Source organism: Myotis myotis, unplaced genomic scaffold, assembly GCF_014108235.1.
Source record: "Myotis myotis isolate mMyoMyo1 unplaced genomic scaffold, mMyoMyo1.p scaffold_m19_p_6, whole genome shotgun sequence".
Taxonomy (NCBI): domain Eukaryota; kingdom Metazoa; phylum Chordata; class Mammalia; order Chiroptera; family Vespertilionidae; genus Myotis; species Myotis myotis.
Genome location: NW_023416368.1, coordinates 100,033,995 through 100,061,426, shown reverse-complemented (window position 1 = coordinate 100,061,426; position 27,432 = coordinate 100,033,995). Strand labels below are relative to the sequence as shown.

Below are 27,432 nucleotides of genomic sequence, written 5' to 3'. Positions count from 1 at the left end.
TTTATTTTCTCATCCAGTTTCAACAACACAGAAAAGCCACGTCACGTTGACTGGAGGGGAGACTACCAGCCACGCGTGTACGAGACTTTAAATCCACACGAATGATCCACAGGACGGGTCACTCATTTCTCAAATCTGTGCGTTCATGGTTAAGGTCAGATTTTTATGGGGAAACGACTCAAGGTGACTCCGTTTCATCACTCGACCAGTGAGAGAAGTCTCTGGCCTGTGCTCACAGTCCCTTCCCTTCCGATGGAGATGTGACATTAACGATGAGGGCGCTGTTGCCACGTGCACCACGGCCTGACGCAGCTGCTCCGGCCCAGGACGCGAGGGGGGCGGTCAGCGGGGCCACCGTGTCTCCTTGGGCAGGTCGCACAGCTTGACCTCGATGTGGCCGTGGCTGAACGCCTCGCCCTTGGTCTCCTCCACGGTGTCCTCCCTCCGGCCCAGCGCGGCTCGCTTCTGCGTCATGGCCGTCCCCGAGGGCCCACGCCGCCGCCATGCGGGGGACAGGGTTTCCCTCACCACGCAGCAGCACACGGCGGCCAGGAAGTTCTTTTTGAAGTTCTTGTTCATAAAGGCGTAAACGATGGGGTTGCAGATGGTGTTGGCGAACCCCAGGAATTGCACGACGGCAAAAGTCATCTTGATGGTGACCTCGTCGTGCTCCTCCTCGAAGCTGCCTGGAATGAGAGAGGCACATTGAGAACGCGCATCTGTCTTAATGGCCCGAAAACGAAACCTCTGCATCTCATCCGCCTTTGGGTTCATGTCTAAGGTCAGATTTTTATGGGGAAATGACTTAAGACAGCGAGGAGCATCGGTTCGCACTTGGGCGAGTGGTTGAAGGTGTGGGAACTGCTCCAGGCCGCTCTCGGGGGAGCAGGGGTGTCTGCAGAACACAGCCCCGTGAGGAGCTTTCATTCCCAGAGCAGCCAGGCTGACCACCACGCCGGGCCCAGCAGACGTGGGGCTCATGCATCCAACCGGACTGCAAGCTGCAGTTACCCTGGGAGCCGTGGTTGCTCTGCAAACGTTCCCTGCTACAGAAACGTGGTCATCCGAGGACCCCGCCAAGTTGGAAGCCATGGGGAGACTTCTGAAGGGCGGGAATGCACGGGTTACTGAGTTCATGGGGCTCAGGGCAAGGCTCTCGCTGGGGACAGAGGCTGCCTCCTCTCCTGACACCTGTGTGACTCGGGGGCGCAGAAGGCACAGCATGAAGGGAGGGTGTCGGAGCGTTCCTGGCTCGTCTGTAGTTATTAAAGATGTGGTCACGGTCAGACAGAATTCTCTGCCATGGAATGGTCTAGCCCAGTGGTCGGCAAACTCATTAGTCAACAGAGCCAAATAGCAACAGTACAACGATTGAAATTTCTTTTGAGAGCCAAATTTTTTAAACTTAAACTATATAGGTAAGTACATTGTTATTAACTTAATTAGGGTGCTCCTAAGCTGGCCTTTGCTAAAAACGTCAATCTGAGGGGTTGACCTCAGCGAACGTACTCCCACTTCTTCTAACGCCACTTCTTCAAAATAGACTCGCCCAGGCCGACAACCGACTCCTGCGCATGGGCCACGAAGTTTCAATCGCACTGTATGTGCGCGCCCACGTGTGGTATTTTGTGGAAGAGCCTCACTGAAGGGGCCGAAGAGCCGCATGTGGCTCGCGAGCCGCGGTTTGCCGACCACGGGTCTAGTCGCCTTGCAAACACGAAAGAAACCCATTCAACATTCGGTACTTGATGGGCCCCGCGCATAGCAACACATTTCCCAGGTGCGTTGTGCATTCCGGCGGGAGACGCAGCAGGGCCCCGTCAGGGGAGGACCACACTCACTGTATTCCACCAGCATGTGCACCACGTGGAAAGGAGCCCAGCACGCGGCGAAGAGGGCCACCACGGTCACCATCATGGCCACAGCCCGCTTCTTCTTCCTGGGCCCACGGGGATACAGTGTCGGTTAACCTCTCCCTGGCAAGCGTGTCGGATCGATGGCAAAGCTAGTAAATCAAGCCGGAGCCCGGACCGCTAACCATCATTCCACCGACGTTAACAGAGTTAACGATCAGTTCAGTGTGGGCTGTTCATCACCTTCCCGTCGCCATCACCCTACCCCCACATCTCACATTATAAACACCCTCGGACGTGTGCGCAGAGGGGGCCGGCCTCCCGCGGGCTGCTGGGCACGGGTGATGTCATCAGTCTTCCCAGCAAGCCTTTGACGGATGCAGAAACGGGGCCCCGAGAAGGTCAAGTAACCTGCAAGGTCAGACTGGCCAGTAAGGGATTTAAAGGAATCAGGGCTCCTCGTATTTAAATTTAGGCAGTCTGAATTCTGTGCCTAAGCTCTTATTCTTTTACATGGAAGGCCACTCGCCCCTGTGATAGGAAAATATCAATATTTATGAAATATGGGCAGCCCCAAGATATAATTAAAATGTAAACCTTTATTATATCTCTAAGGGACATCATTAACCAGGATTTCAAACTAGTTTTCTCCATTACTCCTGTAAAGGTGATAAGCAGGTGCAAGCAATCGGCTCATTCGCCTGGTGCTTTAGATCTATACAAGTTCATGGTCATTATTTCTCATTTCAACGTGGCAGCCCTTTCTTCCCAGGAGGGAGGGGGGCTGAGTCCCTGGAAGTTCCAAGCTGCTGGGCATCTCCTGCACTGAGGGAGGATGTCTTCCTACAAACCGGGCACCAGGGGGCGCTGCGCGCGTGAAGAAATGCAAAAGTCTCCTCAAACCACTGGACTTCTTACCAGGTTTTGTTTATTTTTGTTTTTAATGGCCATTCCGTGTCGATTGTAAAATGAACCATAAGTTGCATTTTAAATTTTCCGCTAATGAATGCAATCAAAAAGCAATGCCCTTTGGTAAAGATAAAAGATGTCAATAACTAAAGAAAATAGCACGTTCTGGCTTCTCAAGGACTTTCCTAAGTATCATCTCACATATTTTAGCGTCGTGCCTGGGCGGGAGGCAGGAGGGACGGACTCCGTGCTCCCTGGGACCTGTGAGGAAGGCGGGGCGGGAGGCAGGAGACTTCTGGGCATCACGGGGCTGTGAGTGGCAGGGAGGGGGTCCACAGCTCTCCCGCCTCGTCCTGCGGACATACCGACGGAACAGACACTGTCTAAACCCCGAGGAAGCTTCCATCTGAGAGGGTGGATGCGGGGGCTGGCGAGCTTGCTCTTTCTTCCTGCCACACATGGACTCTTAAACGTGTACAGACAGCTCATCCCTACACGCGAAGGACAAATGGCACTAACAAACGCACCCCGGAACTCTGAGGTCCCCGGTAACCGTCCCGTCCAGCACAACTAACTAAAAACACTTGAGCCTGGCTCTGGTTGAACGTCCACCTGGAGCCAGGAGGTCACAGTTCGATTCCCGGTCAGGGCACACGCCGGGGTTGCGGGCTCGATCGCCAGTGGGGACCATGCAGGAGGCAGCCAACAAATCAGATAGATACGAAACTGAGGAGGATCTTTCATTAAACCGACCTGGCGATTTTTGACATCTCGTTTCCATGGATGGTTCGAAGCACCGAGCTGTCCCCCACTCTCCTGTGGGTCCAGAGTTCGTAACCGATCTTACTGTACAGGCTGAGCATCACCAGCAGGGGCAGGAGGAAGAGGATGACGAGGATGAAGGTGGTGTAGACCTTCTGGTGCACGGGGCTGCTCCACTCCTCCAAGCAGCAGACGTGCTGCTTTTCGTAGAGGAAGTCGTACTTAACCTTCGGGATGAGAAGGGCTGGGTGAGGAGAGCCAGCAGCCACGGACCACGGGGATGCAGACCCTCATGTGGTTACCATGGGGACATGCCTCAAACGACATACAATTTTGATTGTCCTTTTGTTCTGAACTGTGGGGGTTTTCCCACGTTGCTGCTTAAATTCTTCAGAGATTTAATACTTTCTTTTCTATTTTAAGTGGAATTGAGGTCCAAAGCCTGTTCGCTTTCTATCTCTCTCCACTCTTCACACGCTGGTCATAAGTTTTCAGTGGGGTACAAGAACACTTCAATGACCGACATATGAATGAAAATACCAGTTACAATGTCACCCCAATAAATTTAATAAAACAAGAGATTCTGAGGTGAATGAGAAAGTGGGATCAAAACTATTGCTGATATAAAAATATTCAGACTCAGTGGTAAGCCTTTGAGGGGTGTATTTTATAGAAAGTCAATGTCTGTCAGACTCATCTCATCAGTTCAGATGTATTACTAATAACAATATTAAGAAAAAGAGCAATGCTAATAAGAGACAAAGTGAACATTTAGCATGTATTCAAGTCATTTCTCTGGATAATAGGAATAAACGTTAGGAATTTATCAAAGCGACTGTCATTTTACCCACTCTGGCACTTCTCAGATGGAAGATACTTAAGTCTTAGCCATCCTTCTGCCTCCAACCCCAGCAAATTTTATCTCCACTCTTCAGTGCCAATTGAAGGGGGTGGGGGGGGCGGTTTGTATATTCACCAAAGATAAACTTCACGCTCTGATCTAAGCATTATTTACAGACACCACGAACTGGGAATGAAAACACTCAGTGAAGAGTAAGTTAAAGATCCAGACTTCCAGAGAATAGGACATCAAAATGAAATCCACCTGACTCCATGCAGAGGGCGCCAGCAGGGCCAAACACGGCGACTGCTCGCTGGCATGTCCTAGCGCAGCACAGGTGGCCGGCCGACAGGGACAGGTACGCGCTGGTGGAACGACCAGTTGCTATGAAGAGCACTGACCACCAGGGGCAGATGCTCAATGCAGGAGCTGCCCCCTGGTGGTCAGTGCACTCCCACAGGGGGAGCACCGCTCAGCCAGAAGCCGGGATCATGGCTGGCGAATGCAGTGGCGGTGGCGGGAGCCTCTCCCACCTCCAGGGCAGCACTGAGGATGTCTGACTACTGGCTTAGGCCCACTTCCCAACTAAGCCGGCAGTCGGACATCCCCCGAGGGCTCCTGGACTGCAAGAGGGTGCAGGTTGGGCTGAGGGACCCCACCCCCACCCCCACCCACCCAAGTGCACAGATTTCATGCACTGGGCCTCTAGTTGTCCCATATGTCAGCCCTGGGAGGGAGCCTGCAAGAAGAAAGCAAGGGGTCGGTGGTGCTTTACGGCACTGGGTGGCAGTGCCAGCCTCAGTCAGGCTCGCACACACTGCTCTGATAGAATGTAGGCGCGAGAAGGAGGCCGCGGGATGCATATAAACACGGTTATTTGCTTTGAAGAATGAACTCATACTTTTTCCTGACAGAAAGCAAATTTGATTTGGCTGCTCTACCCGGCAGCAAGCACTGGCTTTGTCGCTTAGATTATGTGTATTTTCTACAAACTAAATTAGTTCTATAGATTTAAAATCTATTTGGAGCATGTGCTACAGTAATTGTATTTATTTTTGTTAATCCTCGCCCGAGGACACTTTCCCATTGATGTTTAGGGAGAGTGGAAGAGAGAAGGGAAGACAGAGAGAAACATCCATGTGAGAGAAACACATTGTTGGTCTCCTGCACGCACCCCGACCAGGAGCCTGCAACCAAGTACATGCCCTGGACCAGAATCAAACCCGAGACCCTTTGGTCTGCAGGCTGACGCTCTATCCACTGAGCCGACTGGCTAGGGCTAAAATAATTGCATTTTAAAAGCAGACAAATCTCCTAGAGTTCTGTGGGCAGGAAATGGACCCCACGGTGGGAATGAGTGGGGCCATTTCTGAACAGGGCCCCTCCGTGTGGGTTTCCTGTGGGAGAACAGGCCTCGGAGAGGGGGCGGGTCACAGAGTGCCGGAGCCCACGCTCCCGGAGCAGCCACCAGAGCAGGAGCAGCAGCCGGAACCTGGGCAGTTTTCTCGTGGAGACATCCGTGAAGTAAAGGCTCGGTCACAGGCCACAGTCACACTCAGGGGCACCTCCCCTCCTGTCGCCACTCTGCTCCGTGGCCCCCAGGAGAGAGGGACAGGCGAGGAGGCGGAGAAGAAGGGGATGGGCATCCCCTCTCCAGCGGGCTGGGTGCTGGACCCACAGCAGCTCCCACCGGGGAGGGAGACGTTGCCGACCCACGAGGATTCGGGCTGATGGGGTCGTGACACCGGGCTGGACACGTTAGCGACAAACTAGCACTGTCCTGGCGGTGAGGTGACCGGAGGAGCGCCAGGCCCGCACCAGGCTTCGTCCTGCGTCCCACCAGGTAGCAGGGAATGGAAGGAGCCGGCCTCCTGCCTGCGTGTTGGAGCCTTGCTCACTCAGCATCCACTTAGGTCGAGAATCAAGCCGCATGCTCCCGGACAGAGACGTGCAGAAAAGCAAAACAGGCCATTCTCTCACATCATCTACAAAATAAACTCCCAACGGGCTACAGGTTCCGTGCAAGGCCTAAGGCCTGAAAGCATAAATCTCCGAGAAGAAAGCACAGCAAGCAACTATCTGACATCCGTCTGCGTGATATCTTTTTGGACACATCCCCTCAAGCAAGAGAACAGAATAAAAACAATCAGTAGGAACTGCATCAGACTGAAAAGCTTTTGCTCAGCGAAGGAGACCACCAACGAAGGGAAAAGACCACCAACCGACTGGGAGAGCTTATTCACGAATGGTATGTCCGATAAGGGGTTGGTCTACAAAACAGAGAGTAAACGCACACAACTCAATCACCAAAAAAATAAAATAAAATAACAATCCAATCGAGCAATGGCCAGGGGACGTGAAAAGGCATTTCTCCAAAGAGGACATACAGATGCCAGCAGACCTCGGGAAAGAGGCTCCACAGCACTAATCAGCAGGGAAAGGCAAGTCAAACCCACAGTGAGATGCCACCTCACACCTGGCAGAGTGGCTACCATCAGGAAGTCCACAGACACACGTGCTGGGGAGGATGTAGAGCAAAGGGAGCCCTCATGCACTGCTGGGGGGAGTGCCGACTGGTGCAGCCACCGTGGGAAGCAGGATGGCGATTCCTCAAGCTACTAAAATAGAATTACCCTATGACCGAGCAATTGCACTTCTGGTATTTACTCAAAAAAAGAAACAAAAAGAGAGAGAAACAGAGAGAGAGAGAGACAGAGAGAGAGAGAGAACACTGATTTATATGCAGTCCTAGATTCATTGCGGCATTAATTGCAGCATTCTCTACAATTGCCAAGGTAGGGAAGCAGCATAGGTGCCCATTGATAGATGAGTGGATAAAGAAGCTGAGGTGGCCTGGCCAGCATGGCTCAGTGGTTGAACGTCGACCTATGAGCCAGGAGGTCACGGTTCGATTCCCAATCAGGGCACATGCCCGGGTTGCGGGTTCCATCCCCAGTAAGGGGTGTACAGGAGGCAGCCAATCAATGATTCCCTCTCATCATTGAGGTTTCTATCTCTCCCTCTTCCTTCCTCTCTGAAATCAATAAAAACATATATTTTTTAAAAAGAAGATGAGGTATATGTGTACAATGGAGTACTACTCAGCCATAAAAAAGAATGAAATCTTGCCATCTGTGACAACATGGATGGATATAGAGGAATCATGCTAAGGGAAATAATACTAGGCAAAGACAAATACCATGTGATTTCACGTATACGTGGGATCTAAAAACAAAACAAAACATAACCAGACTCATAGGAACAGAGACCACAGGGTGGTTACCAGACGGGAGGGGAGAGTGGGGTGAGCAGGGGAAGGGGGACAGAGTCAACAACATTGTGATGAGTGCACAGGATGAAGATGACACTAGAGTCAGGGGGTGATCACATTATAGGGTCTAAAAATCCCTATATTGTACACCTGAGACTAATATACCCAATATAAGATGGCATACCAACTTGATTAAAGTTTAAAAAATAAAAATAAATAAATAACGCCAGGTTTTAAGTGGACCCTTGTCTGAGGCACATCTGACACCCTTGCTGGTGGACCTCGCATGCTGTGTTGATTTCAAAAGCACAGAAGGACAGAAGGACGCACAGTTTAAGCATTGTCTTAGGGAGTCCTGGGCGACCCCCACCTGGGTTTGAAGACCACTGTCTGTGCTGGACACACCCCCCAGTGGGCGGGGCCACTAGAAACCAGCAAGGCCCCGCCCCCTCTGTGACTCCCCAGGCAAGGCGGGGCCCAGCTAACCAAGAGGCTGGATAAGACAATCCCCCCACGTTTCCAATTCAAACTGCAATTTGTCACTGAATAGAAGACAGGTGAGAAAGGACTTAGGACAGAGACTCAAATAAGTAGATAATCGATAACAATTTTTTTATGTGACTTTAAAATAAAAATATTTGGAGTGACCCCCGGATGCTCACGACCTGACTGGCCACGCAGGACCCTCGGCGAGCCGCGTCCAGCTGCAGGAAGATGCAGACCCTGACCCTGGCCCGTCTGACCCACGGAAGGTCAAGGAAGAGCGAGGTAAAACAGCGGGGAAATCTGAACACGTGTTATCTGAGTCCGGTTGGAAAACCGCCAGTGAAATCATTGCGATCACGCAGATTCACTGAAATCTCTTGCAGGAAGGAAAAGGCTTTCAATCAAGAGGGCGGGACATTCTCATAGTATCAATATCAGCCCCAGCCCCGAACCCACCTCCAGCCGCTGCACGTGCCACATGGGGGCTCCCACGATGACCGCCACCAGCCAGACCACACCTGTAACGGGGCACAGTCATCAGAACACGACTCAGCCAAGCAAAACACGTCGTGCTCAGTCCTCTAAGCTTACAGACTCCAAGGCCCCGTGCACCCCGTCACCTCCCCAGGAGCCGTGCAATGGTCTCCTTGCATGTTCTCACCTCCACCCTCTCAGCCCCCTCAAAAGTGCTGCTGGAAGAGTCTCCCTAAAACACATTTCCAATGTTTGAACGTCGGTAACAGTGTCCCATTGCCTCCAAATAAGACCCGACTCCCTAACAAGGGTCTCTGTCATCTCACCCACCTCCCGCTTCCCTCCTACATGTCAGTCCATGTACCGAGTCCCCTCCTGCGGCTACAGAGCTGGCTTCCGTCCCTGCACTGGAAGGCACCGTGCTGCTCCGCGCCTCCATGCTGGCCTCCCGGATCGGCACCTGCTCACACCCTCTCTGTGCACTCCTGCTCCAGGACTTGACTCAGAGCTACCTCCTCTAACAGAGCTTCTCGGGCCACTGCCCTGTCCAGCTAGAACGGGCCACCTGGATTCTCCCAGCCAAATAGGTGCTGGTTGGATGAATGAAAAACTGAAGCTTGACACAGATCACCCTCTACAATTTCTTCTCAAAGAGGAAAGTCCGTTTACCTTCACCGCCCTCAGATCGGCACTCTTTTCCTATTTACGTAACAAACACAACAGCAGAAACGGGGAGGCTGTTGGGAGACTTGCTTTAAGGATGGGTCCTTCGAAAGGAGCAAGAGAATCTTCAGAGCCTGGGACGGGCCGGAACCAAGAGCCCAATGTCTACTGCAAGTAAACTTCCTGCTCCCACTCCTCTGCTCGTTCCATATGAGCAGGACCAGTAGGGACACCGTGGGTTGTCTTGGGTTCAAGGAACCAAGGAACTGAGACTCACTTAAGCCACATCGGGTTTTTTATAAGGACACATACCCCCTGGCACACTGCCCAGAGAGCCTGTATGATTCAAGACAGTTCTCTCCCTCTCTCTCTCTCCCCCACCTCCCCCCTCCCTCTCTTTCATCCCTCATTTCTCTATCATCTATCTGTCTCTCTACCTATTATCTATATCTATCTATCTATCTATCTATCTATCTATCATCTATCTACCTATCATCTATCTGTCTATCTATCTATCTATATCATCTATCTATCTATCTACCTATCATCTATCATTTATCATCTATCTATCTATCTATCTATCTATCTATCTATCTATCTATCTATCATCTATCTATCTACCTATCATCTATCTATCATTTATCATCTATCTATCTATCTGTCTATCTATCTATCTCTGCACATGGCCAGGTACATCTATTCTACCCCACTCCTCACTGTATTACGTTACCTTGTGTCCAGTCATTTCTCCAGCCACCAGTAGTGTTTGGGCGGAGTTGAGTCTAATTGGCTTAGCTCAGTGCCAATCCCGGGTGCAGGGCGGGCTCAGGGGCAGACACCTAAGGCTGGGGGAACACTGCGGAGGGGTCTGTGAGCTCTGAGCAGGGAAGTCTGGCATCTGCTGCTGGGGCAGGTGCACAGCCATGGCCGGAGGTCGGAGAGGGTCCTGGGCGCTCTGAGCAGGACCCGCCTGGACTGCCTGTTACCAACTTTGCTTTCAGATGGCGAGCCCGCTCTGCGCCTTTCCTTTTTAATAACTCCGTCAAGTGCTGCGCTCTGGGCCCTCCGTCCACACCACCTGCTGCCTCTAGATGTCCTGAGGGTGAACGACTGCCAATTACTAAGAGCCAAGAGGCCTTTGAGCTCTTTGTAGGAAGGATGCGACATACATTTGGGAAGAACTAAAATGAGCAATTTTGTCCCGCCTGGTTTGTCTCCTTGAAATGAGTGGCTTCGGAAGCCCTGGGCCCCCCCGGAGAGCGCGAGAAAGGCTGGCCCCACTCTCCCGGCCGGCTAAGCGCTCTCTGGGTGGTCACTTTGCTAGTAGCCGCTCTGGGAGAGCAGAGCTTGTTTCGCCTAATGCACTCCACGCTGCGAGGGGCCTGGCTGTAAACAGGGGCCTGGCTGTAAACGGCTGGTGCAATGACGGGGAGAGTCCCCCCCGTGACTGCGGCTCTGGGATGGGATGTTTCCCTCCAGGGCCCACTCAGCAGCTTCGTGGACGGACGCAGGAAGCCAACTGCCCAGTGGCTGTGTCTGTCAGGGCCAGCAGCCCCCCGCACCAGTGTCCCCGCGGCCCAGCCTCTGGGCAGCACCCCTGTTCTCCGCTTTTCTCAACACACTTTTCCTGCCCCTGTGCGTACTGGGCACCGTAGCCACCTCTGGGGTCGGGAAGTCATAAGGACTGTTCCCGCAGCCCTGACACCATGGGCTGGCTTAGGTCACGCCAGCCCGCTGGGAAGGTTGAGCCCTAAACCGAAGGGGCACATCTGGAATGAGAGGCATGGTGCTGGGGTGGGCCCGGAGGGGAGGAGGCGGGAGAGGGGGATGGGAAGGATGGGTGGGCCCAAGGGGGAGGGGGAGGGGGAGGGGAGGAGGAGGAGGGGTTGGCCTGGAGGGGAGAGGTGAGGGGGAGTGGGCCCAGAGGACAGGGGGGAGGGTGGGGTGGGCCCAAGGGGAGGGGGGAGGGGGTTGGGCCAGAAGAGAGTGGGAGGGGGAAGGAGGAAGAGGAGGGGGGAGGGGAGAGGGGGGAGGGTGGGGTGAGCCTGGAGGGCAGGGGGGAAGGTGGGGAGACAGAGAGGACTGAAGCCGATCACGTTCCCTATGCTGCGCCCTCACCCCCGCGCCCCCTCACCCCCTCACCCCCGCGCCCTCACCCCCTCACCCCCACGCCCTCACCCCTCACCCCCGCGTCCCCTCACCCCCCGCGCCCTCACCCCCCTGCCCCCTCACCCCTCTTGCCCTCCCCCCCCTCACCCCCGTGCCCCCTCACCCCCTTGCCACCACCCCTCACCCCCTCACCCCCCCTCACCCCCTCCCCCCCCCTGCCCCCCCCCCCCCCGCACCCCCTCACCCCCGCCCACCCCTCACCCCCCGTGCCCCTCACCCCCTCACCCACCCCCCGCCCTCCCCCCCTCACCCCCCGCCCTCACCCCCTCACCCCCGCCGCCCTCACCCCTCACCCCCGTGCCCCCTCACCCCGTTGCCTCACCCCCTCACCCCCGCACCCCCTCACCCCCGTGCCCTCACCCCCTCACCCCCGCGCCCTCACCCCCTCACCCCCGCGTCCCCTCACCCCCTTGCCCTCACCCCCTCACCCCCTCACCCCGTCACCCCCGCGCCCTCACCCCCTCACCCAGCGTGGTGAAGGCCCTGCCGTTGGTGTAGCGGCACTTGGCTCGGAGCGGGTGCACCAGGCCTTGGTGCCGCTCCACGGCGATGCAGGTCAGGGTGAGGATCTCCGTCACCACGGCCGTGCACTGGGCGAAGGGCACCATCTTGCAGACAAAGGCACCTGCGGCCGGGAGACAAGGGACACCTCAGAGGGGGGACGCTGGGTCTGCGTGGGATCCGTTCACGCGGAGCCTCCGTCAAAGGCTCTGTCTGCAGCTGCACCACAGAGCGCCGTGGCCCAGAGGGTGCCCGCGGGCAGGTGGCTCCCTGAGGGGCTTCTGAGCTGGGTCTAAACACCCTCTTCAGTGACTGCGCCTGAAATGTTCACACCTTTTCTGCTAGAGTTTCCAAATGGTGGCTTTACATTGAACTTAGAATCACACTTGAAATGAACGGGGCCACGTAATAGTTTCTGTGGCTCTGAGATTCCTGTGACTCAGAGGAAATGGATTTAGGTGTTGCTCCCGATACTGCCCTTCCCGCCCCTCTCCGAAGCTCCAACCCTGGTCCAGTTCCCCAAATCCTAACCCTGCCCAGAGTCAAGGCCTCTCTTGCCCGGCACCATCGTTTAGATCAGTGGTTCTCAACCTTCCAATGCCGCGACCATTTAATACAGCTCCTCATGTTGTGGTGACCCCCAACCATAAGATTATTTTCGTTGCTACTTCATAACTGTAATGTTGCTGCTGTTATGAATCGTCATGTAAATATCTGATATGCAGGTTGTATTTTCATTGTTACAAATTGAACATAATTAAAGCATAGCGATGAATCACAAAAACAATATGTAATTATATATGTGTTTTCCGATGGTCTTAGGCGACCCCTGTGAAAGGGTCGTTCGACCTCCAAAGGGGTCGCGACCCACAGGTTGAGAACCGCTGGTTTAGATGCTAAGTGCAGGAATTTCCTTTCGATACTAATACATTTTGTGGTTTGAACACTGCTCTACTGTGAATGAAGTGGCTTTACTTCAAATCCTGTTTCGTATGTGATACTTGTGTAAATGAGCATGTGAACACATTCTTTATCTGCACATTCATCCTCTCTTTAAAATTTTGGTGAGAATTTCTTCTATTCTTTCAACCAAGTTGTGTTGTATTTTCTTAAGGTGGACAGTCCAAGGTTAAATGAGCATCAGAAGAAACGTTCCACGCAATGGACACAGAACCATCATCACACAGCTCAGGCATAACTACCCCAACAAATGAGAATGACTGTCGCAGTGGCGTCTCCTTGTAGCGCTATCCATCTTGTCCATCGTAATCGCGTGGGACATTGGTCCCCTGACTGCCTGGTGTCATCTGATTCATCTGATCTCTGTAGTAGGTGCTCTGAAGCCCAATATCCCCCTCTGTGAAAAGGGATGGATAAGACCCACCCGTCCCGTGAGTACGTGTGAGTACTTCACACAGTGCGATGAGCACCCGGTACCAGATATGTGTTTGAATAAATGCCAGCTTTTCGTCATCATCAGGCAGCCAGGCTAAAGCACTGAGCTCAGGGTGGCACAGTGGAGGTTGGCAGGTTGCTTGTGGCTCACCTGCCCAGCGCAGGACACCTCGTTCTATAAGCTTATTTCCCAGTGACGGTGCCGCAGCGCAGAGGAGAGGTGCCTTCCTGAGGGCACACAGCTGTGTGTGACCGCATGGAGCCGGGCCCAGGTCACTACACCCTGTCTCAGTGCAGCTCTCATCCATTTGCTTACACGTCACCTGTTCCATAGTCCGCGGGACAGGTCTGCACCAAGCCCTGGTTCTACTCTCTGTCATCTTGCCCTCATTATGAATCCAGACAGCATTCGCCCAACGCACTACTTCTGACGTTTCTCCAAGCAACTTGCTCAGAAGTCGCCAACACTGGTCACATCCAAACTTGGCCACATCCCCGAATCCGTCCATGTCCTCATGGGACTGATCTCGCCGAAGGTCCGAGTTCTTCTAAAAAGCAGGTAGGTGCTCTTCGGCTCCCCCCTCATTTATCTTGATCTTTGTTCCTATTCTAACCTGCTCTGCTTTGCCCTTTTTAACTCGGGGATCATTTTTCAAGGTCTGGCGGCCGGGAGCGAAGGAGGCCCTGAGGACTTCGGTTTTGTCTCTGCCCTTTAGGACATGTCAACCCCGACCCTCCCTTCATTTTTAGCTCCTGTTTCTGGTGGCTCTTCAGTGCACTCCCTCTACACGTGAGCCTTCCCAATGGACTCGTGCAGGTCTAAGCTGTTTTGCAAGAATGTGTCCTTTGTGACATTTCTTCCCATAAGTGCTGGCCAAGTGGCTCCACTGGTGGAGTGTAGTCCTGTACACCAAGAAGTTGAGGGTTCAATTCCCGATCAGGGCACATGTCCAGATTTTGGGTTCAATCCCAGGTCAGGGATCAAGGAACGTATGGGAGGCAACCCATTGATGTTTCTCTCTCTCTCTCTCTCTCTCTCTCTCTCTCTCTCTCTCTCTCTCTTTCTCTCTCTCTCCCTCCCTCCCTCTCTCTCCCTCCCTCCTCCTTCCTCTCTCTCTCTCTCTAAAAATCAATAACAACATATCCTCAGGTGAGGATTAAAAAATAATAATAAAAATAAACTGGGGTAATCCTAGAATTCCTGGTGTAGGGCACTGTTTCTTGGGACGCCCTCCCCTTTTTTCCCTCCGGGGCCGCCAGGGTGTCAGTCAGTGTGCTCCCCGGAGCCTGCCTAGAAAGGCTACTTCTTGTATTGTCGTTGTCCATCTACCTGCATTTCTCAACCTCAACACAGTTTCCTCTGGTGCATGAACTCTGCTCCCTGTGGGCAGGTGAGGCAGGCGCCCCTCCTGGGGAGACAGGCAGACATAGGTCCTCCCAGGGTTGAAAGAGCCAGTGAAGATGAAGAGGGTTGAAGGTAGGCGGTCCAGTGCCCACCAGGTCATCAGCGACCACGGACCACAGCTTAGACGCTGATGCCGACCTCTGTGGACCCTTGGCCCCTGCTTGCTCCTCCAGCTTCACACCGATCCTGGGTGCCTCCAACATCCTTCTAGTACATTCCCTTCTCAGCGGTTCTCAGAATGAAGTGAACTTACTTGACATCCTTTTTGTTTGTTACTTTTTCTCTAGCAGGTACGTTGCCTAAAGTGCAGAATAGGCTGGTCAATGCTCCTTCTGACAGCACAGTCCAAATCTGATGGTTTCAGTTTGCCTCCATCGTTGCTTCCATTTCTACTTGAAAACTGCAATGGTTCCCCTTTGCCTACTGGATTGGATTAGAAGCAAATGCTTTGGTTTAATGTTTATCACTCTCCTGCCTTAACTTGCCTATGCAGTTTTATTTCCAGAAGGTAAAGGCTTTTCTGGGCACGAATGGTGTCCAATGACCTATACTCACACCCGCCTTCACCTCCCATCACACACAGTGCAGGCCTCAATAATTTAAATAGGAATAAGAGCTCATTATTTCCGAAAATGAGGCTTGGAAACAGAAAACAGTTGGGCCAGCATTTGTTTTCACTCCAGTGTAACAGTGACTCTCAAAAGGATTCAAGTGAAAAGGACAGAGTGAAACGAACAGAGTACTCACATGCAGGAAAGATGAAAATCATTCTTAGGTTAATTTAGAAAATGGCATAATGAGCTATAATTGCATGAAAGCATCTAATGATGATATCCACTCTGAAGAATTTGTTCCAAGGTTGAGTAAAAGAAAACAATGTGAGTTGATTTTGTTCTTCTTTCCTAGCTCTTTAAGATGTAATATTAGGTTCCTGGGACTTGAGGAAATAATAAAAATTAGAGCAGAATAGAATGAAATAAGAACAAAAATACTATATAAAAATTAATACAACAAAGATCTGGTTCTTTGAAAAGATTCATAAAATTGACAAACCCCTGGTTAGACTCACTAAGAAAAACAGAGAAAAGACCTGGACGAACAAAATCAGAAATGAAAAGAGAAGTCGCCAAGACATCACAGCTATACAAAGGATCATACTAGAGCCGTGGTCAGCAAACTGCGGCTCGCGAGCCACATGCGGCTCTTTGGCCCCTTGAGTGTGGCTCTTCCTCAGCCTTAGGAGGACCCTAATTAAGTTAATAACAATGTACCTACCTATATAGTTTAAGTTTAAAAAATTTGGCTCTCAAAAGAAATTTCAATCGTTGTACTGTTGATATTTGGCTCTGTTGACTAATGAGTTTGCCAACCACTGGCCTAGAGTATTATGAAACACTACCTGCCACCAAATTCAATACCTGGAAGAAATGGCTAAGTTCCTAGAAATATATAACCTTCCTAGACGTAATCATGAAGAAATGGAAAATCTCAATAGACGGATAAATACTGAGGAAATTGAAACAAACATCAAAATCCTCCCCCTAAAATAAAAGTCCAGGACCAGATGGCTTCACCAGTGAATTCTACCAAACATTCAAAGAAGATTTAATACCTACCCTTCTCAAACTCTTCCAAAATATTGCAGAAGAGGCAATACTTCCTAACACATTTAATGAGGCCAATCTAGCCCTGGCACCATAGCACTAGAAAACTACAGACCAATATCTCTGATGAATATGAATGCAAAAATCCTAAACAAAGTACTAGCCAATCGAATACAACAATACATTTAAAAAAATAATACACTATGACCAACTAGGGTTCATTCTAGGGGCACAAAGATGGTTCAACATATGCAAATCAATGTAATACACATTAATAAAACAAAGGATAATGAGCATATGATCTTATCAATAGATGGAGAAAAGGCATTCGATAAGATACAACATCCATTTGTGATTAAAACACTCAATAAAATGGGTATAGAAGGAAAGTACATCAACATAATAAAGGCTACATATGACAAACCCTCAGTCAATATCATACTCAATGATGAAAAACTAAAAGCTTTTCCTCTAAAATCAGGAACAAAATAAGGCTGTCCATTCTCATCACTTTTATTCAACATAGTTCTGGAAGTCTTAGCCAGAGCAATTAGGCAAGAGAAAGAAATAAAAGGCAGCAAAATCGGAAGGAAGGAGTAAAAGTGTCACTCTGCAGATGACATGATCCTGTCTATAGAAAACCCTAAAGGTTCCACCAAAAAACTATTAGAAACAATAAACAAATACAGTAAAGTTGCAAGATACAAAATCAATGTACAAAAATCCACTGCCTTCCTTTATACTAACAATAAAGCTTCAGAAAAAAAGAAATGAGGAAAAAAAAATTTCTTTTGCAATAGCAACAAAAATAATAAAATACTTAGGAATAAACTTAACAAAGGAGTGAAGGACCTATATTCTGAAAACTACCCTGGCACCATAGCACTAGAAAACTACAGACCAATATCTCTGATGAATATGAATGCAAAAATCCTAAACAAAGTACTAGCCAATCGAATACAACAATACATTAAAAAAAATAATACACTATGACCAACTAGGGTTCATTCTAGGGGCACAAACATTATTAAAATGCTTTATTTAAAGAGATTGAAAAAGACACAACAAAATGGAAAGACAGTCCATGTTCATGGATTAGAAGAATCAACATAGTTAAAATGACCATATTACCCGAAGCAATATACAGATTTAATGCAATCCCCATAAAAATCCCAATGTCATTCTTTGAAATAATAGAATAAAAGTCATCAGATTTTTATGGAACCACACAAAAAAATACCCTGAATAGCTTAAGCAATCCTGAGAAAAGAAATTAAGCCAGAGGTATCATACTACCTGGCTTCAAATTATACTACACAGCTACGATAACCAAAACAGCATGGCATTGCCAGAGAAACAGACACACAGACCAATGGAACAGAAATGAGCTCAGAAATAAAACCACATGTATATGGGCAAACCTTTCTTGACAAAGGAGCCAGAAACACATAATGGAGAACAGAAAGCCTTTTCAATAAATGGTGCTGGGGAAATTGGAAAGCCACGTGCGAAAGAATGAAACTAGATTACAGTTTGTCCCCGTGTTCAAAAATTAATTCAAAATGGATCCAAGACGACCTAAATATAAGATCCAAAACTATAAATTACATAGAAGAAAACATAGGTATTAAACTTATGGACCTTGGTCATAGAGAACATTTTATAAATTTGACCCCAAAGGCAAGGGAAGTAAAGGCAAAAATATGTGAATCAAACTAAAAAGCTTCTGCACGGCAAAAGAAACTGACCCCAAAACAAAAAGGCAACCAACCTGAATGGGAGAGGGTGTTTGCAGACAGCAGCTCTCACAAGGGGTTAATATCCAAAATGCATAAAGAACTCACCCAGCTCAATACCAAACAAACACACAATCCAATTAAAAAACGGGGAAAGAACCTGAACAAACACCCCTCCCAAGGAGACATACAAACAGCCAACAGATACAGGAAAAGGTGTTCAACCTCACTGGCAATTAGGGAAATGCAAACCGAAACTACAGTGATACCACCTCACACGTGTTAGAGCGGCCATCACCAACAAGACAAGCACTAACAAGAGCTGGAGAGGGTGTGGAGGAAAGGAACCCTCATTCACTGCTGGTGGGAATGTCAACTGGTACAACCACTGTGGAAAACAGTATGCTGGTTCCTCATAAAATTAAGAATAGAGTTACCATATGACCCAGCAATCTCTCTTCTGGGTCAAAAAATTCAAAAACATTTATTCACAAAGATATATGTACCCCAATGTTCACTGCCGCATATTTTTTAAAAATATATTTTTATTTATTTCAGAGAGGAAGGGAGAGGGAAAGAGAGAGAGATAGAAACCTCAATGATGAGAGAGAATCATTGATTGGCTGCCTCCTGCACGCCCCCTCCTCCCCTTAGTATCGAGCCCACACTGGGCATGTGCCCTTGACTGGAATTGAACCCGGGACACTTCAGTCCATAGGCCAATGCTCTATCCACTGAGCAAACCATCTAGGGCCATTTCAGCATTATTAATGGTGGCCAAGACATGGAGATAACCCAAGTGTCCTTTGATAGAGGACTCGATAAAGAAGATGTGGTACATATATATTACTCGGCCATAAGAAAAGATGAAATACTACCATTTGTGACCACATGGATGGACCTTAAGAATAGTATGCTAGCCCTAACCAGTTCGGCTCAGTGGATAGAGCATCCGCCTGTGGACTGAAAGGTCCCAGGTTCGATTCCGGTCAAGGGCATGTACCTTGGTTGAGGGCACATCCCCAGTGGCGGTGTGCAGGAGGCAGCTGATCAATGTTTCTCTCTCATCGATGTTTCTAACTCTCTATCCTTCTCCCTTCCTCTCTGTAAAAAAAATCAATAAAATATATATATTTTTTAAAAAAAAGAATAGTATGCTAAGTGAAATAAGTCAGTCAGCAAAAGCTAAGAACCATATGACTTCACTCATATGTGGGATATAACATGGAAACTCATAGACACAGACAACAGTAGGGTGGTTACCAGAGGGAAGGGAGGTGGAGGGGATAGTATAGGGGCTGAGACATACGGTGACGAAGGTGGTTTGTCTTTGGGTGGTGGGCACACAATGACGTATACAGATCACGTACCATAGAAATGTGCACTTGGAACCATGTGATCCTATTAACCAATGTCACCCCAATAAATTTAAAAAAGCATGGACAGACATTTACAGTTTTTTAACGGAAAGGCTACTGATACAACCTCTATTTACTAGTAAAACAGTGGTTTACCCAGACCCAGAAGCCACTGTGGGTAACGCCCTGCATTTCAGATCAGCCAGAGATGTGGCAGTGAAGATACCCAATGGCCAGACTAAAGTGCTAGCTCGGCGGATGACAGGTAAGAGAAGAAAGAACGTAGACGGGCCCAGGCCAAGCACTCAGAAAGGGCAGAACCGGAACGTGAACGTAACACCACGTGCACTGAAGGAGCAGTGTCTGCTAGCGCATTGCACAGTGAGGAGCAGGAGGCAGCGCTGCGTCTTCAGGGACATGTTTCACTTCCGCAAATCCAGGGATATTTGTTTAGGGCAGAAGAGCCTCATGTTCATGTAGCATCGCCCCCAAACACAAGGCCACATGCTGCAGTGGCCGCGGAGGAAAGCCACTGTGTGGACGGAGAGAGGACAGCGGACAGCGTACACAAAGCCTGCACGCCACGACAGGTGCAGCGAGCCCATCTAGTCGAAGGGAGAAGGGAGCCTGTGGTGGAGCTGGGGCCTCGCCTGCTCCTGCCCCACCGCCTGGGCTCTGGGAGCTGGGGAAACCTTGCTGTGGGCTGTGCTAACTTAGAACCGTTCTTCTCGCCCAGCCAGCGTGGCTCAGTGGTTCAGTGCTGACCTATGAAGCAGGAGGTCACAGTTCAATTCCTGGTCAGGGCACATGCCCGGGTTTGAGGGCTCGATCCCCAGTGTGGGGTGTGCAGGAGGCAGCTGATCCATGATTCTCTCTCATCATTGATGCTTCTCTCTCTCTCCCTCTCCCTTCCTCTCTGAAATCAATAAAAATATATTTTAAATAAAGAACCGTTCTTCTCATCTTTCTCCACGTGTCTCCTTTCTCCACATTTTCATCAGTGTTAACTTCTCTGCACGTCCCTCTGGCAGGAGCCCAGCAAGGTCGGGGGCTTTAGTAAAATGTAGCTGCTCCCGCACAGAGGCCGCCCCGAGGTCCACGTGGGACCCCTGCGGGCAGCCTGCCTCTGCAGGTCCCGGCATCGGCCTCCAACTGCCCCTTTAAAAGCGGCAACAGCTGGACACCACTGTCTGTGCGGCGGGCCCTGCGCTATTCGAGCGCTTTGCATCCACTGTTCCTCTCGGCCTTCCTCACAGCCAGGCCTGTCAGCGCTTACAGATCATCAGTGGTTCTCAACCTTGGCTGCAAGTTAGAATCTTTTCTTTATTTTTTTATTGAATTCAGAGAGGAAGGGAGAGGGAGAGAGAGACAGAAACATCGATGATGCGAGAGAATCATCGACCGGCTGCCTCCTGCTCGCCCCCCCACTGGGGATCGAGCCCGCAACCCGGGCCTGTGCCCCGACTGGGAATGGAGCCGTGACCTCCTGGTTCACAGTCAAGGCCCAGCCACTGAAGTTCTGTTGGGAACTTCTGGAAATCAGGTGGCGGGTGTCACACTCAGCTGGTCAATGGGAATCTCAGGGCAGGAACAGGCGCTGTTTGTGAGCTCCCAGGCGATGCCCAGCGTTGCCGAGGCTGAGACCCGCTGCTCTAGGAGGAAGTCCCCACCAGCTGCTCAGAGCACTGAGTCTGACACTCTCTCTCCCAAGCAGCCGTCTGCACCTGCAGCAAATGCACTGGGTGTGCGGTCCCCAGGGCACTGCTGCTACCTGGGGTGTTTGAAGTCCTTTCCTGGAATTGCTTTCAGTCAATTTCCCAGCCACCATTAGACAGTCCTTCTCACTGACCGCAGGCCCAACGGGGGAGCCACCTTCTCACTGCACCCCAGGCCCACAGGGGAGCCACAGCGCTGTGTGCTGGGGCCTGTCCTGTCCCGCTGGGGCTGCACCCACTGCAGGAGGAAGGCTTGGCCCACTCTGTCCCTGGCCCCAGGCACTCCCCGCCTCACCTTCCTGATGCTGAGAGCCAGGAGGAGACTGGGTTAGAGCTGACTTCCCCGCTCCTGGCAGCTCTTCAGAAGGAGTCCTCCCACGCCTTAAGCTCCCAAACCTCAGTCACCACAAGTCCCCGTCTCCTAGCCCCTCCCTAGGCCCTGGAGAGCCAGGACCTGAACATCCCCACCCTGACCCGAGGCCCCCACTTCCCAACACTCCCACTGTGCGACCCCACTGCGCTCTCCCCACTGAGTGTCCCCACTGCACGTCCCCACTGCGTGTCCACACTGCACTCTCCCCACTGCACGTCCCCACTGCACTCTCCCCACTGCACGTCCCCACTGCACTCTCCCCACTGCGTGTCCCCACTGCACTCTCCCCACTGCGCATCCACACTGCACTCTCCCCACTGCATGTCCACACTGCATGTCCACACTGCACTCTCCCCACTGCATGTCCACACTGCACTCTCCCCACTGCGTGTCCACACTGCACTCTCCCCACTGCGTGTCCACACTGCACTCTCCCCACTGCGTGTCCACAACTGTGCTCTCCCCACTGCGTGTCCCCACTGCACTCTCCCCACTGCACGTCCCCACTGCACTCTCCCCACTGTGTGTCCACACTGCACTCTCCCCACTGCATGTCCACACTGCGCTCTCCCCACTGCGTGTCCACACTGCACTCTCCCCACTGCGTGTCCACACTGCACTCTCCCCACTGCGTGTCCACACTGCACTCTCCCCACTGCGTGTCCACAACTGTGCTCTCCCCACTGCGCATCCACACTGTGCTCTCCCCACTGCGTGTCCCCACTGCATATCCCCACTGTGCGTCCCCACTGAGCGTCCCCACTGAACTCTCCCCACTGCGCGTCCACACTGCACGTCCCCACTGCACTCTCCCCACTGCGCGTCCACACTGAGCATCCAGAGGCCTGATGTCAGCAGATGCTCATGCTTCCTCCATCCTTTCTTAGAACCCCCCTCCCCTCCTGCTCTGAGTGAGGTCTGGCTCATCCACAGCACACCCTCCTCAGCACCCACACCCCACAGGTCACCCTCCTCAGCACCCACCTCCCCCAGCACACCCTCCTCAGCACCCACCTCCCATAGCACACCCTCCTCAGCACCCACCTCCCATAGCACACCCTCCTCAGCACCCACCTCCCCCAGCACACCCTCCTCAGCACCCACACCCCACAGCACACCCTCCTCAGCACCCACACCCCACAGCACACCCTCCTCAGCACCCACCTCCCACAGCACACCCTCCTCAGCACTCACCTCCCACAGCACACCCTCCTCAGCACCCACCTCCCACAGCACACCCTCCTCAGCACCCACCTCCCACAGCACACCCTCCTCAGCACCCACCTCCCACAGCACACCCTCCTCAGCACCCACCTCCCACAGCACACCCTCCTCAGCACCCACCTCCCACAGCACACCCTCCTCAGCACCCACCTCCCACAGCACACCCTCCTCAGCACCCACCTCCCATAGCACACCCTCCTCAGCACCCACCTCCCACAGCACACCCTCCTCAGCACCCACCTCCCATAGCACACCCTCCTCAGCACCCACCTCCCACAGCACACCCTCCTCAGCACCCACCTCCCATAGCACACCCTCCTCAGCACCCACCTCCCCCAGCACACCCTCCTCAGCACCCACACCCCCCAGCACACCCTCCTCAGCACCCACACCCCCCAGCACACCCTCCTCAGTGGCTGATGCTGGGACGCTAATGCAGGTGCATAAGGGGGTTGGCTGGCAGCTTGCCTCCTGCTGGGCGGGCTGGGAGCCCAGCATCCCTGATCACCTTCTGGTGAGTGTCACTCAATGAAACAGAGTGTCTGGGATCCCCTTGTCTCCCACGTGCTGTCGTGCACCCAGGGAAGCCCATGTCTCAGCTCCGTGGTGCTGGACACCACCCGTGTGGGGTTGTTTTAAAGGCCTCCCTCCTGGCATCGGTTCCCACCATGGAAATCTCCCTCCGCGACCTGCAGCAGCAGCAGCACGAGGGCTTTCCCTGAGGACCTGGGCAGAGCCTCGCGGGAGGCTCAGGGTGGGCTCAGGGCGGGCTGGCTCCCAGCGCAGAGGGACCGTGTCTGGACTAGCGACTGGCCTGGAGCCACACCGGCTGGGTTTTCAGTCCTCCGAGGATGTTTTCATTGGTTTTGGAGACAGAGGGAGGGAGAGGGAGAGGAGGCGGGCAGAGAGAAAGAAACATCTATGTGAGAGAGAAACACCAGCTGGCGGCCTCCCGTATGCACCGGGACCAGGATCAAACCCGAAACCTAGGTATGCCCCCGACGAAATTGACCCCATGACCTTTTGGTGTACAGGGCGATGCTCCAACCAACGGAGCCACCAACTGGGGCTCAGAGATCAATTCCATAGGCCTCGGGAGCATCTCTGTGCAGCCAGGCCTGCGAGCCGTGGGCCTCACCCGGGGATCTGGTCAAAATGCAGCTGTACCCGGAGGTGCTGTTGGTCCCCAGCCAGGGACGTGAGTGGCAGAAACAGACCAACACCCGGTCGGTCATCCCCACCCGCCACGGTCAGAGCGTTTGGGGAGGCTTTGGGACTCGTCCCACCTGGAAGTCTGTGAATTCTCGTCCCACAGAAAGTCTCTCTTTCCCCAAGTGCATTTTACCTTTTGAATGTGAAGTAAATGCCAACATCATCAAGATCTGTCGTAATAAAATGACAAAAGCAATAACAGCAATAAAAGGAGAGCTGACAATACTGGGCAAAGCCCCCCACCTGGGGCCTCCCCAGCAGCCCTGCAAGCTCTCCCCTCTCCCTGAGTGTCCTTCTCTGTGTCGCTTACTCAGGTTACAAGAATATTCATTCTATAAATCTGGCCCCGGACAAGCATAGGCCACCTCCAACCAAACACTCCTGAACAGAATTACTGCTTTGCATCTTCATGCCATGGTTAATTTTTTTTTCAAAGCACTTTTACTAGCACACGTTATCCTCTCACTCACCCTGTGAAATAAAGCAGCAACGTATTGCCCCTTCTCAGCATTTAGCAGCTAAAGGAAACGCCCTCCATGACGCGGGAAGCGAAGAAACAGGAAGCGCGAAAGCCCGTGCGGGGCCACCGGGTCCTCAGGTGGGAAGAAGCAGGTGCATCCTTCCCTGGCCTCGCTCTCCAGCCGGCTCGGCTCTGAGGGCTGCCTCCTCCTGCTTCCCAGCGTCCGGAACCCTCACGCTTCATTGAGACACCGAGGTCCAGACACGAAGAATCGGCATGGCTTAGAGCCACAGGAGGAATCTAGGCTTTTGATCCTCAGTAGAAGGCCCACTTTGCTCAGCGATGCTGTCCTTTAAACATGGAGCTACCACCGCCCAGCAATACATTTGCTTCCTAAGTCTGTCTTCACAAACATTTAGAAACAAAAGCGCCTGTGCCTATTTCTAAGGACAATAAATTATATAAGACTAGTAGCCCTGCCCTGACCGGTTTGGTTCAGTGGATAGAACGTCGGCCTGCGGACTCACAGGTCCCAGGTTTGGTTCCAGTCAAGGGCATGTACCTTGGTTGCAGGCACATCCCCAGTAAGGGAGTGTGCAGGAGGCAGCTGATCGATGTTCCTCTCTCATCGATGTTTCTGGCTCTTTATCCCTCTCACTTCCTCTCTGTAAAAAAATCAATAAAATATATATTTTTTTAAAAAGACTAGTAGCCCTGCACATGAATCCGTGCTCCAGTAGGTTGCTGCAGCCCTCCTGTAGCTCCCCCCGCCCCCACCCCACCCCCCATACCCTGCTGCCCTGCCCCCTCCTGTAGCTCCCCCCGCCCCCCACCTCACCCCCCATACCCTGCTGCCCTGCCCCCTCCTGTAACTCCCTGGCCCACCCTTCTGCTGATGTGTGATCTGGTTGTGAAGCTTGGTCCGTTAGGCCTCAGGGTGTAACAGCTAATTAGCATATTCCTCTCTTATTATATAGGATGATCAAAAGATTCCACATACACTTTATGGAGGTAGTTGCACTGGGCAACTTTAACATACTCCACCGGGTAATTCCGAGTGACTGAGGAAGTCTCTAACCCGTAAATCCACTTCCCGCCCCCGGCACTGCAATCCACTTGCCAGTCGCTGCTCCGGACTGGAGTGTTGTCTGCATGTGGGGAAATATTTACATTCTACAGGAGACGGGAATGAGTGGGGGGAAGCAATGCCAGGGAGAGAAACTGAAGATCTCAACTTAGTGATTGTGGGATGCAAGGAATACCCTGCAGGAGATTGAAAGGAATTAGCAAGGGGCGGGAAGTGGCGGGGCCTGAGGGCAGAAGGTCAACTTCTCTCACAGCCTCCCCCTGTCTCCACCACTTTTTGTGGATTCTGGATTGTGGGTCTGAGTGCACCCACCCAGGGCAATGCCTCCTTCCCAGGCGCACCCAGGGACCTGCGGCTGCTTGTGGGTGACGAGGACACACTCTCCAGGTGTCTCTGGAAGGACTGGATTGTTCTGGAAGTGCAGTGTCTACTCTCCAACCTCCACACACTGCCCTGGACTCAGGGACCCCCAGGCTCTGCAGTTTCCACTCCCCACTAAGGAGGGAGAGGAACTGTCTCCTCTCTCAGGAGGGCAGAGGTTCTGTGTTCCTCCCCCCGCCTGGCCCTGATAATCCTTTTATAAATGACGGGTCCAAGGCACCCTTCTCTGCAAATGGATTATATTAGTCTTTGTAAAGGTTTAAGTCCACAGGTCTGGAAGCCACACTGGCACCTTGGGGAGTAGCCGGGGTTGGGAATGTGGGGATGTTGGGGCTTTTAGTATTTGAAATATTTTTATCTTTTATTAAAAATTAGAAAAAACAAAACCTTTGTAATTATCTTTTATTAAATATTAAGGGGAAAAAACCTTGGTAATTATCTTTTATTAAAAACTAGAGGCCTGGTGCACAGATTCATGCACAGATGGGGTCCCTCAGCCTGGTCTGTGGGATGGGGCCAAAACTGGCTCTCTGACATCCCCTGAGGGGTCCCGGATTGTGAGAGGGCACAGGCCAGGCGGAGGGACCCCACTGTGCATGATCGGGGCCAGGGAGGGATTGCGGGAGGGCTCCAGGGCGTGTCTGGCCCATCTTGATCAGTCCTGATCAGCCGGATCCCAGCAGCAAGCTAACCTACTGGACAGAGCCTCTGCCCCCAGGTGGTCAGTGCGCGTCATAGGGACTGTTCCGATGGTGGAGGGGTGGGCACTTAGCATATTAGGCTTTTATTCTGTAGGATTAGAAAAAAATCTTGGTAATTATCAAAAGAAGCTGAACTGGCTGCGGAGTGGGAAGCGCCCCACCCCCAAGCTGGTCCCTGACCCTGTCGCTAAGCCACAAGGAGAGAAAAACTGGGGATAGATCCCAAGAGGCAAAAAACTTTTCTGCAAGTGAGCACAAGTGAGGAAGTTCTAAGGCCGGGCCCTCTGCTAGAGAGGCAGTCAGGAGGTCAGAGGAGCCGACTGTGTGGGGCGGGGAGGGTCCCCTGGAAGGACGGACGGGCGGCGGACTCACCCCCCAGCCAGGTGTCCGAGACGTTCTGCAGCGTCGTGACCGGGATGCAGAAGAAGGCGATGAGCAGGTCGCTGAGCGCCAGGGAGCAGATGAAGATGTTGGTGACGGTGCGCATGGCCTTGCTGCGGGCCACCACGTAGACCACCAGCGTGTTGCCGAAGAGCGCCAGCGCGAAGATGAGCGCGCCGGCCAGCACGAGGGCCAGCTGGGCGCGCGCCGGCAGCTCGGGCACCGAGACCAGCGGCCGCAGCCCGTACCGCGCGATGAACTGCCGGCGGGTCAGGTTGTGGTCCCGCAGCAGCCGGGAGAACTGCTCGGGGGTGATGTTGAGCGACTGCATCGCGCCGGCCCAGCCCGGTGCCCCGACAGCCTGGCTCCCCCCGGGCGCCGGCAGGCAGGTGCGGAGAGGGCAGCCCCGGCAAGACGCGCGCACCGACCGGCGGTTCTCAAGTGCAAGTGCGCTCCGTCCTCCTGGGCGCA

General features: G+C 52.4%; 1 protein-coding gene across 1 annotated transcript; it reads right to left on the bottom strand.

The window, feature by feature from the left end:
• Positions 1-27,432, bottom strand: QRFPR (pyroglutamylated RFamide peptide receptor). The gene is made up of 6 exons (XM_036314412.1): positions 26,953-27,432; positions 11,895-12,053; positions 8,579-8,640; positions 3,516-3,751; positions 1,842-1,939; positions 1-686 (listed from the first exon to the last, which is right to left on the bottom strand). Exons 1-6 carry the CDS (start codon positions 27,290-27,292, stop codon positions 343-345), a joined length of 1,239 nt encoding a protein of 412 aa, XP_036170305.1. The 5' UTR covers positions 27,293-27,432; the 3' UTR covers positions 1-342.

What these genes read in the sequence shown, in the direction of transcription:
- QRFPR (XM_036314412.1), bottom strand. Translation starts at nt 27,292, where the DNA reads ATGCAGTCGCTCAACATCACCCCCGAGCAGTTCTCCCGGCTGCTGCGG. An exon ending in GGCACGTGCAGCGGCTGGAG is followed by an intron (nt 3,752 to 8,578) that starts GTGGGTTCGGGG and finishes CTCATCCCGAAG; the next exon opens with GTTAAGTACGACTTCCTCTA. An exon ending in GAGATGTCAAAAATCGCCAG is followed by an intron (nt 1,940 to 3,515) that starts GTCGGTTTAATG and finishes CCGTGGGCCCAG; the next exon opens with GAAGAAGAAGCGGGCTGTGG.